The sequence below is a fragment of the Opisthorchis viverrini genome, assembly GCF_000715545.1.
Source record: "Opisthorchis viverrini unplaced genomic scaffold opera_v5_652, whole genome shotgun sequence".
In the NCBI taxonomy this organism is placed as follows: domain Eukaryota; kingdom Metazoa; phylum Platyhelminthes; class Trematoda; order Opisthorchiida; family Opisthorchiidae; genus Opisthorchis; species Opisthorchis viverrini.
This window is the reverse complement of record NW_008752321.1, coordinates 71,524-83,669: the sequence shown is the minus strand read 5'-3', so window position 1 is coordinate 83,669 and position 12,146 is coordinate 71,524. Positions and strand designations below refer to the sequence as shown.

Below are 12,146 nucleotides of genomic sequence, written 5' to 3'. Positions count from 1 at the left end.
GATAGATAGATAGATAGATAGATAGGTAGTTAGATAGATAGATAGATAGATAGATAGGTAGATAGATAGATATATGGACAGATAAAGCGACAGCCAGGCAGAATAACTGAGAAACTGACTGACAGCAGGCATAGACAGGCAGGCAAAAATATAGGCACCCATTTGTATGAATAGCGGCCAGTCCGCATAATCACAGCGGAGCGAGAGAATCGTAGATCAAACACATGGTGCGCCTGATGATTTTCTGTAGCATGGTCAGTGCTAATCGAGCTGAAGTCGAAAACCTATCAGTCCAACTGACAAGCGTTTCACTGATTGGAATTTTTCATTTATTTCATGTTACACTCTCCGACGGAACATGGTGCTTACTAATGACCATGAAAAAAGCACAAAAATTGTGACCTGGGAATCCCAAAGTGCTATCTAATTCCCCAAGGAGATCGTTGTTTAATCAACAAGTTTTGTTTTATGTGTTCGTGGCATAAAACTACAAATGATGGTTAAGGCCCCGTTTCAGATATTCAGCGAAATCCATTAAAATTTATTCATGTCCTACGCCACTCCAAACTGATGCACATGAGAATGAATTTCGTCAGTAATTTGCTGCACACTGACATCCGAGTGATATTGTCTAGTTTTCAGTAGCAAGTAGTCTATGAACACAATTCTTCCAATCAGCAATGACGGAGCTCCTGTTTACAACTGTTTCAGTTGTTTTTTTTGGTTTCAGCCGAATACTGTAGATCAAAATGGACCTGGCCAGGCGCGTTTGTTCTCAAAGTCACGAAGCTTGATGGAGGCCGCGACCGACGAGAACATGAAGCCGCCTGGCGACGGCTGCACCGTGAACTTAAGGTTGGTAGATTCCTTCTTCTTATCCGATGGTTCTCAAAAAAGTAACTGAAATTTTGATTAAATGTTACTTAAGATAGGAATAGAGTTGAGGGTGCATTTAAGAAAATAATCTGTCAAAAGTCCAGTGTTTTAGTTCAGTTCAGTTCAGTTCAGTTCAGTTCAGTTCAGTTCAGTTCAGTTCAGTTCAGTTCAGTTCAGTTCAGTTCAGTTCAGTTCAGTTCAGTTCAGTTCAGTTCAGTTCAGTTCAGTTCAGTTCAGTTCAGTTCAATTCAGTTCAGCTCAGTTCAGTTCAGTTCAGTTTAGTTCAGTTCAGTTCAGTTCAAATCGGTTGGGTTGACTTCAGTTGATTTCACTTCAGTTTAGTTCATTTCAGTTCTGAACGGTTTCTATTTTCGGGATTCAACCGTGGGCGCACTTCCGGAGATCCAATCAGCCTCGTGTTCTAGTTGAGGTTCTAGTTGAAGCAAACCATCGCTGGTGATTCACTTCCGTCCCCTGTCGAAACCAAATTTGTAAGAAGCGGGAACATTCGTCAATATCTGTCCAATTCGAATTGCGTCTACCGGATGAACCCCGGGACGGGTGACGTATTTTGTTTCGTATAGTTCTCAGGGTTTCCTACATCTGCTGAAAAAATTCGGCCGTTCTCTGCTAGCAGTGAAGGCGTTTATCTCAAGACGCTTCGAAATGTCCGAAATTCGTATATGCTGATTCTCGCCAACAACTCACATAAGTGATGTTTTTCTAATCTCGGGCCCAGTATCCGCTCGGCCTTCAGTGTGCCTCACTGACAATTGTCTTCACTCATTAGCATAGTTGTCACAATTCCTCGGGAATGCTGAAATCCGTTGGTGTACGTTAGGATGAACCTTGCGTGAACACACATTCCTGTTTCATTGCTAGGATTGTCAGGGATTGGTGCAAACCTGTGTTGGACATGCATGATCCTCGGTCCGTAGTATGTGTGAGGAATAGTTGGTTTGCATGCCTGGACTGGTTTCCTAGCTGAGATTCTGTTATCTCTCTGTCTTCAGGTCCCAGAGGTATCCCAGGACACAATTTATTGAATGGAGTTGTGTTAAACCGGATACACTCACGGAACTCTAATCGAGGCTGTGCACAACGTCTATTCCTAACGGGCACACGTGTTGTGCGATTTTGCCAAAATAACCTGAACTCCAACTGGTCCGTATAGTGTTTTGCCATCGTCACAAAGCGTTAGTTGCGCTTTTTCAACAAGCTAGCCATCAAAGATCGTTCGCTCAAAGCCGAAAGCTTTTAGGTAAAACCGCCGTGATTCTCAGGCCGTGCGGACTCATCAGGGCGCCTCCACATATCTGACGTACCAGTGCACGACGGGTGCACAGGACGCATAATAAAAGGCCGGTCGGCCGACACAGGTAGAACAGTTTTGTCTTTCGACTCAAACATACTGCTCAAATTTTAGTGTTTCTCGTGGTCAATCTAGCTGTGGTAGAGTCGCGTCATCAGACTTGGCCACATCGACTTTGAATATGTTCATACACAGTCCTGAAAGACTTCAACGGGTATTGAGATGAGGTTGTTTGGAAGGCCTTATTTTCTCGAACAATCAGACAGGAAACCAGTCTTTCGGAATTGTCTGATTTGGCAGTTGTTCTCTTACCATATTGTCAACTTGATGTTGGCGTATCGGATTCGTCAACTGCTCGATGTTCATGCACGTAGGACCTGATGGGACCGACGCCGAACCAGATGTATCTTGTGCATAATCATTATCCAGTTACTCCGGAGAGGCAGTTTTGTATACACAGGATGCATAGTATAGCATGAAAATCAGCACAATGGGGAGACAGATTATCGGGAAGGACGGGATAAATGTTAGAACTTGAGTACAAAGAACTCTGGTACTGTCCTAAATGGTTCATGCGGCGCTCTTAGACAAGCAATGCGAACTTGCTCTGATCTCATCGGTATAAACACACAAACCAGAAATCCATAATACAGCACAGCGTATCAATTTACAATTATGTATTCGAATTGGCGTATATATATACATCACTTCGAATATTGAAACAAGAAAAAAATAAATAGAGCAGTGAATAAAGTATGAATCGTGTTCATCACAACCCCACTACTTGAATGAGTGCGTGGTTGTTTATAGTTCAGTGGTTTCGCGGAATGGAATGTTCAAGTTCTTCAGCGATGGTGTTTTTTTCCAAATATAACGCTTTGTTCGGGCACCAGAAGATAAGCTGCGAAGCACTCATAACTGTTTCCTCACTTCTCGAATGAGTGTGTGGATGCTTATAGTTCAGTGGTTTCGCGGAATGGAATATTCAAGCTCTTCACAGGTTGTGTGTTCTTCAAATATAACGCTTTTTTCGGACACCGGAAGATAAGCTACGAAGCGTTCATTACTGTTAGAAACAGCAGGACAGTCTTTAACAGACTGACCTCTGGTATTGACTTCAACCCGGTCAACGTGTTGGCGGCGAAAAAGAAATCATCCGAATCAAGAATGGTGACCATACGTTTGTCATTTGGTGAAAACATACCTATAACTACATCTGGTCGTACATCACTTCCCTGAAAAATGTAGCATCATTTTCGTTTTGGCGCAGGACGTTTCCTCCATTGCATTGGGTTTTATCACTTCTACGGTCAAATCTTACAGGAAAAGAATTGCAGATCACAGTGTTCGGATGAAACTCTCAGCAGGCCCATTCGACTAGAGATGTCGTAGAACGGTGGATAGATGGCGACATCCAAGACCATGCAAAATCATTCCTCGAGCGATTCTGCAGCGATGTGTGCCGTTGTCAGTGATCAAAATATTGATGGCCGAATATTTTCCTCGTTGCTCGCTGCATAAATTCGGCACTTATAAAATTAGTTAGAAAACCTTCCGTGAATATGCTTCAATAAAAATTTAGCGTAGTATTCACCGAGAAAAAGGACCGCTGTATTCGGCATGAACTTGCTAAAATAGTTAACGGGTATCCGGTCACGGTACTCAACCTCTCAACTCTACCTGTTTTAAACAATGAAATCATGTTTTTTTGACACCAAACAGGTTTAAAAACGTGACGAATTTTGGGACAAAGTAGAAGGAGATATCGTCAGCTAATGATTTCCTAGTCACGTTGAATGTGCCTTATATTAACGCAGATAAACTGCACTTTGCTCGCCTGTGTGGGCATGAATATATGGAATGCCCATGTCCTCAAGATTCACATTTCCCAAATTTTCAACCACCGAATTAGAAGTACGATCTGTGGAGTGACATATTGATGGATTCGTTCGGGGTTTGAAATTGTCGCTCATTCGCATCCAATAATTATTTCTTTTACAGAGTAATTTAACCACACTGCTTCTTCATTATTTCTTACGTACTTCACATCCCTATACAGCTCACATATTTTCCGAATGGCAACTGATCAGTTGAGTGTAGAACACCTGGTGCATCTGCCGCGAGCGACACCGGCCACGTTGCAGTCGCACGGGAACAGGGATGTTTCAAATGGAGGAGCTGAAGAACAAAATGGACTAACTAGACGAACAGCTTGCACCCAGAAAGACGGAGTTACAGTGTCACGCTCGAACGGGCCGCTGCTACAAGTGTTTCACGCCTCGCCCGTGCAAGAATTAAAGTCTTCGTACTAGACCACTTGTATATAATAAACGGTTAGATGACTGCACACTCTGTCAGGAGCGCAGCATCCGTGGTCGATTTAAAGTGGGAAAAACGATTGACATTCCTCATCTAGGCTTCGGAAATTGTGAGTGACCCAGACGAATAAGACGGCATCCGTTTACATTACCATAGAATATTCTCAACCGTGATTGTCGTATTTTCCCGGTTCTCCGCTTCGACAGATAGTTACCAACATTCGGAACGCAAGCCCAACACCGCGAAATATCGGGTGTTTTAGGACGATTCCAGAATGCTAATAAGCGGGGGGACAGCTGCAACCCGAATAACGGCCCGTTCATTCAGCGACAACTCGGAGATCTTTGACACTGTTGGGACATAAATTGAGTCACGAACGGTCGGTTTACTGCCAAACGAGCTAGCAAACATCAAGAACTGTGCTATCTTCAAATACTAGCAGCCTAAACGACAGGTTCCTGGATGAGACGTCTGGTACAGCCGGCTTGCAAGGATTCCAACATGATTGCTGCGCCACTTTAGTACTTGCTCGGGCAAAATCGGATGGTAGAAGCGCATGAGAATCTTAAGCGTGTCAAAGCGCAAATACTGGATCTGCAACTGACCCAGAAACAACCCAGCGTCGAGCAGATGTTCATGGTTGCAGCAAACGCTAGTGATCGCCGTATCGGCGCAGTCTTAAAGCAGAAGAATTGAGTTGCCGAATGTGCCAGTGGTTTACTAACCAACGCTGAGCAGAAGTACTTGATGATCGATAAGTACGTAAAGCAACTGTCCGGGTCATGGACACGTTGGGGCCATACCTGTTTGGGAAATGATCTCATATCGAGACCGATTACAAAACCGTAGGTTGACTACGGAAGGTTGCCGTCGCCTCGTTAGATGAAAATGGGAATTAAGAACTGAGAAAGAACCATTCAAATCCATCAGGTCGGCTTCGTCAGCGAGTTTATTCAACGGCTCTTCGGGTGTATCATGCCACTTGCGGAGCGTTCCAGAGTCAATTTGATCGGCTTAGGCTTAATGAAGCGAGCATAATTTCCTGGAACGCCACTGATTCTGGCGTTGTGCTGCCCGTGATACCTCGCATCTTGGGACGGAGTCTCATCGTTGGATGCCATGAGATGGCACACACAGGGTGCACCAAGACATACGACCTTCTTCGGCAGAGGGCCTACTGGCCCGGGATGAGAAGTGAGGTGATGGATTATGCGCTGTCCTGTAAGCGTTGTCAACTAATGAAAGCGGATACGACAGGGGCACTCCGTCCCATGGAACCCATTCCTGTCTCAGAAATCGGCGAGTTTTTGTCAGTTGACGTCATTAGCCCCTTTTCGGGGACAACCAGTGAGAACCAGTGAGAACATCGCGAAGATGATAGAACACCTGTCGCGATGAATTGAGGCGGCAGCCGTGCCGAATCAGTGGGAGCCAATGATCAGCGGAGTGGTTTGCATCACATATTGGCCAACCATGGGGTGCCAGAAATGATGCTAGCCGATAAGGGGCCTTGCGTCTAGATCGAAGAATTTAGGAATTTCTTGCAGATGCTGGGTATCCAACGGCTATGGTCGGCACCATATCTCCCGTTTATATTATTGTCCGGTCGACATTCGCGCCTTCCGTTTGATCAGGAAATTGGGTTGTGGCCGGCAACAGGTTTGTCAACGTAAGACCTAGAGGACGAAAGAAAGAATGCACTGGAAAACCTGACGTGGGAAATTAACGGACCGCCGAAAAACGCAGATGAATATCAAGCGTTGCTGTAAGCCTTGCTAGATGCGGAAAACGCACTTGATATATTTAGAAAATTTTGAGGTTTTAGGGCAAGGACCACGGTCCACGCCACAGAGACTGATAGCCGAGGCGGAAGAAATCACCAGGTAGATCAGTGTTAACAGAATAATAGGCGTGAAACTGGCAAGTGTGTGGAGAAGTTTATTTGGGTCAGTCGACCTGAAAAGTTTTGGTGTGCATTCATCAGAAGAAAGTTAGCCAAGAGCTGAATTTCACTTGAACTAAACGCACACGCTGAAACTAAATTCTGAGAGCACACACTACCCCAAAGAGACCAATTGCGATCAGAATTCATTTGAAACTGCTTCAATCCACCAAAATAAGATTTGGACAACCCCAGTAATCGACAAGAGCCCGAATTCACACTCAACACTGACCAAGTGTGAGGATCTGAAGGTGGCTTACTGATTGGTTCCCCGCCTTTCTTATAACCTGTCCAATTTGTCGACCTGCTCACTTGACTTGAAGAATATTTTGTGTCAAAGGCGAAACGTTGCCGAAATAAAAAGGACCGATTTTTTGCCGAACCTTTCTGAAACGTATAAGATCTCGCTTAACCTGAAATGCGCTCACGTTTATGGTGATTCATGCCATCTCACCTTAGAAGCCAGTGTATTCTGATAAGTAAACAAATGATTAAATTATCAATTTACTGTGAATTTTTTTGAAGGATAAGCTTTCCAATTTTGAATTTTCTAACGGGATGGGGAAATGAGGAAAAGTGATCTTTGCGCGGCTTCTTACATGAAGCATAAATGTGGACTTCGGTTGGAAACATTCCTGTCAAAAAACAAATCTTGTCCATATTCACAAAGTTTCGTGATTCATCTCATCACCGAAGTTTATCAAGTCACCGTACTTTGTCTACCGTTTCACTGTCGAACCAATGTATAATGTACGGGGCAGGATAGAGGATGACGTCAAATGGTACAAAGCTGATGCAACTTTAAGGGGAGTTCGAGATACGAATAAAAACTCTGATTTCACAAGTAAGCTTTTGTGTATATTTCGTTACCACGCTGCACTGTGATGTTTCAAAAAGAGGGCTGAAACAAAAGCGTCAAAAGGAGCGCACCTTCAGCGGTGCGATACTAATGCCACGCCACATGAAAAAAATCAGCACATATAAGGCTCTTTAGGATAATTTATCTGGCCGCAGTCACATATGTAGTTACGGAAATTTTGGAAAACTTGCGCTCGTCTGAATTTGAATACCCAAATTGATCCATTTATTCGCCTACTCAAGCATTGTAAGTAGTTTACAATGATTCAGTTGAAGTTTCGTTACCCAGGCAACAAATGCAAGCTCTCATTAAATTTGCGGAACGGTAAATCCACCTCCAGAGACAAGCTCTCTCACATAAACATGCAGTCTCCTCCAGGAAGGCTGCAAAAATCACACAAATAAATGCCACGATAGTCCCGATATCTGGGTGAGCTGTAAACACGACCGACTCGTAGTTATGAGACCCTGGTTTGAACATAGAGATTTTGTGTGTAGAGTTTTGTAAATTGCTTTTGTTCGTAGCCCTAGAACCTCTCGCAATGGTCGCAGATTTTCACAAGTCTCCTCTGAGACTAACTGAAGTTGGAGACTCCGCAAGGTATGGTTGGCAACCGATTTCACTCGCGTTCATGTTTGCCTCTCTCCGGGAACCAGTTTAAACTTCATCTCATCCGTAGATAATTGCTTCCTGAATTCGCAATTGGCTTGAAATCTCAGGATGATTAAGTGGGTGAGGCCCGAAATCACTGACTGCATTTCGAATCCAGCATTTTTTGTGCCTTTTTATGCGAACATTTCAAGGCTGTGTTTTAAATAATCTGTTGCATTTTATTAGACGAAATCCTCCACTAGATCAGTAAGTATGTAGTTTCATTCGATTTTAAGCCAGTGGAGGAACCACTCCGTGAGATTCCTCATGATTTGCGGACTTAATCAGTGCTGGGTGTTTAGTCTGCTGTTTCTGTTTTTTGGTTGGTGGGGATGACCAACATCTACGGTAGACTGATTAGGGGGTAGGATTTTACTTCATCATGAGTCTGGATTTTTCCTCCCTGCCTTTTCACTCATGGACAACTTAACGCAGAATTCCTCTTCAGTCATTCACAGATTTCGTTTGCCCCTGTTCATCAATAGTTGCGGGATCATTGCTTTGGGAAGAAGGCGAGGTGGTGGTAAACTGGATCTAACTATGGTTCAATTTTGTACATTTAAACACTGATTCCTGCAAAGAGCATCGTGTCATCTAGGCTAAACTAAGACAGCACTCCACACGTTTGCAAGTTCTACCCATGCCATTCTATTCACGCTGGGATCCCCTTGGGGATGTCCTCCACCTCGATCACTAGTCGCTGTTGTGTGAATCCTAAACCCCGTCTCAGGATTTCCACATTTCCTTAATCATTCCTAGCCCAGTATCTGGTGCATATTCTATCATTGCCAAGTCTTTGACTATCGCCTAGTGTTCATCTTTGTTTCTCGGCTGTCATATAAAGGAACGCTTATGCTCTGATGCGCAATTCCCTGGCTGTCGACAAACCTATATTAACCTTCGTACAGTCGTTACATTTTATTTTGTACACACAGTTCCTAGTCCTATCAATCGGATGCCAATCCTTAGAACGCACCAACACTGAACGTAACGTTTTTCCCTTCTGGAATGCTGCACTGGTGTTGGCCGTATTCAGAAGACCTTAAGTGACTTAAGATGTCCCTGTTTTGTATTGAATGGCCGGTGTTTAGCGAACCTTGTGTGTAGTTTCTTTTATGAAAATCTACTGCAATATCTCGAGTATCGTGCCAACTGAAACATGAGGCGGCCTGGGTGCACCACGTTCATTTAAAGAAATATCATATCAGTAGAGTTTCTCGTGAAATCCTAACTGATCCCCAAATGAGTGTATTTCTCGAAAACAGTCAATTAAGTTAAAGTAAGGTAAAGGTACACAGTGCAAGGACAACCAAGTACGGATGTTTGAGAATTTGCTTCCTTCGACTTGCTTATCTGGTAACACCAAAGATGAGAGTAGGTCATCTATTAGCTGTTTAAGCGTAGCAAATTTGTCAGATGGACTTTCAGGTGAAGAGGAACATCGTCTAAAATGGCCACTGGTAGTTGGGTCTTGATACTGCCAACGATACCAGTCTTAGTTGCTGCTTCCCTAAACCCTTCGTGTATCCCCTATCTCAAAGTCGCTTTTCTACCTCAAGTTGTGCTGCTCTTCGGTCGGCCTCTCTACACTGTGCTCTCCCTCTCCTAAAAGTTGTTGGAGCTATACTAGCATATTTCTGATGAACATTGGTTTTTATTTCCACCCCCATTCTGTCTCATTTAGTCAAGGTAAGGTAGTGTACCCAAAGAGTACTCTATTGCAATTCCACACTTAATGCGAGGGTCCAAAGTGTTCAGCTAATGAAAGAATTCGCTTAGCCGATCCCGTTTCATTACATCTGCGTAACACCAGAATACCTTTGGTGAAAAGTCGAATCCGTTAAAAGCTTTCTGCTCAGTGTCTCACGTACATGTTGGCCAAAATAGGTGATATTGTTGATCCCATCATTAAAACCTGTTTGATTGGTGTTGTTCTTTAGGGTTGATTTTCGAGGAACTGGATTCGTCACAGCCCCCAAGTGTTGGAAAAAGACTCACTGATAAGTCTCAGTAGGTTTAGGGCATTCAAGAATAAGTTTCATGAATCCGGTCATCGTTACGAATTTTAATTTGCAACTCTCTTGTTTGTTATTCAGTCAACGTAACTTAGTGTACCCAAAGGGGCATCTAGCGCCATGTTAGCATAATGTGAGGGTCCAAAGTGTTCAGATATTCAAGGAATTCGCTGAGCCGGTCCCGTTACTTTACACATGTTTAACGCCAGGAAACCCTTGATGAACACCCAAATACGTTTAAAGCTTTCTTCTCAAAGTTTCCGATGTACATATTTGCCCAAATCGGGGATATTGGTGATCCCATCACGAAAGCGTGTTCTTTAGTGTATGTACTTGATTGGTGTGGTTCTTCCGGATTGATTTCGGGGAATTGATTTCGCCACAGTGCCCAAGTGTTGGAACAAGACTGACCGAAAAGAAACACAACGAACAAGGAGCATCGCGCACTCTTGAATTGAATTGAATCGATGCTTTCGGATCGGCGTTTGTTGGACACTCATCATCGTATGAGTTTGCTTGACTGACTGGGTGCTTGACTCAGCGCCCAATCGGGTGGTTTTAAAGTCTCAGTAGGTTTGGTGCATCGTTACACCGGATTTCTCTAGTGTTCGTCGCACCTGAAAGTAAGTGAGTGAAGTGGGTCAGTCATACTGAAAATAAAGAATCCGAATTCTCCAGACCCCTTAAGCATACGCGCAGGACATTTGTCGCGGTCATCGATCTGGATTTGCCATTCCGCCGTAAGCATGTATGCCACCAGCAGCAGTCCCAGGGGTCGGCGGAAGAATCAGTGAATTCGTCCTGGTTGTCGACGAGTTCAACTTTTGCACAAATCTATGAAAACCAAATTCTTATTGAAAAAAAATTCGATACGATTCATATCCAGACGCCCACACACCAAAGAGTCTATCATGTTCAGGTGAGCCATCCGAAACTTAAAGGGTGTTTTCATCAATACAAAGACCACTATTGGGGCATCAATACTAATTTCAGCTTTTATGGCTTTTAAGTGTCGACCATCCATTCTTGATCAAAATAATATAAAAAATCATGCTACGCACAACCCCAATTTGAAAAACGAAGAACAGAATTCACAGAAAGTGATGAAATTACAAAGCAGACTTCTACTGGTTTTATAGAGCCAATCCAATGAGTTTCATGAACTTGTACTTTTACGTAAAATAAAACCATAGGGAATTGTAAATTCCTCGGTGTAAAACTTTGCGTGACCATCAGTGTTCCTCACTTAGATCAACCAGATATGTCCGGAAGTCGACCATTTATGCAGTGAATAAATGCCGAGCTTTGAGGATTTTTCATTCTGAGTCCAATCAGTTTGTCAAGCCTTATCTTGACGCACTGCGGAAACCAATTTCCTGAATACACATTTACACTATGACCTATTAATACTAGAAACCGTATTGATGTCGCCCTCGGACAAATGTTTCCAGAAGCCAGCCGCTACGTGAAACCACTTGGCACACTCAGTTTGGTGCTCACTACAGTCTGCAGGACACAGGCGCTCAACAAAATGATCTGCATTTGTCCTAGAAAAAACCAAAAATCAACAATTTACACACATTGTTGGAATAAGTTTGTGTAAAATAATCAGTCATTGAACAAGGTGATCAGAATGATTGATCATAACCCCGATTCGCATAAACTTTGTACCGCAAACCTATTAGATTTATGATGGATAGCTTTTTCACACCATCGTCATACAGTTGTAAGGCAAAGCTCAACTCACAGGAGACGCACAGTATAAAAATCTGTGCACATGAAGCTTCAGGTAAGCCGGGATATGATGCGTCGTTCGCTTCTTCTCGCTCTCCTATTCTGCATCGACCACGTTGCATTGTTGGAAGCCATCGGTGTCCACAATTGGTCATCAACATTTAACAACAAACCGCCAAAGAAATGGGTTGTCCTGGCCACTGGTTCCAACACCTGGGAAAGTTATCGACAGCACGTATGTATCCGTTGTTTTTTTATTGATCTGGGGCTTAAAGGTTTACCTCAATCCCGCAAGAAAGGGTTTTAAAAGTGTATGTTTTCATTAGTGGCCTCCCAGCAGTTGTTTACGGCCTCGTTTCCTATATGGCGGTGACATTTCAACCTAAACGGCGGGGGATAGAAGCCGCCACTAATGGACACACTACTGAACGCACATTT

At 43.5% G+C, this 12,146-nt stretch overlaps 1 protein-coding gene across 1 annotated transcript in view; it reads left to right on the top strand.

Moving 5' to 3' along the window:
* Positions 1–11,751: 11,751 nt before the first annotated feature.
* Positions 11,752–12,146, top strand: part of T265_11933 (hypothetical protein) — a gene marked incomplete at both ends in the record, with an annotated part of 17,444 nt that continues 17,049 nt past the window's right edge. The window contains one exon of the mRNA XM_009178762.1: positions 11,752–11,943. Within this exon, the coding sequence (XP_009177026.1) occupies positions 11,752–11,943 (192 nt within the window). The remainder of the gene's footprint in view (positions 11,944–12,146) is intronic.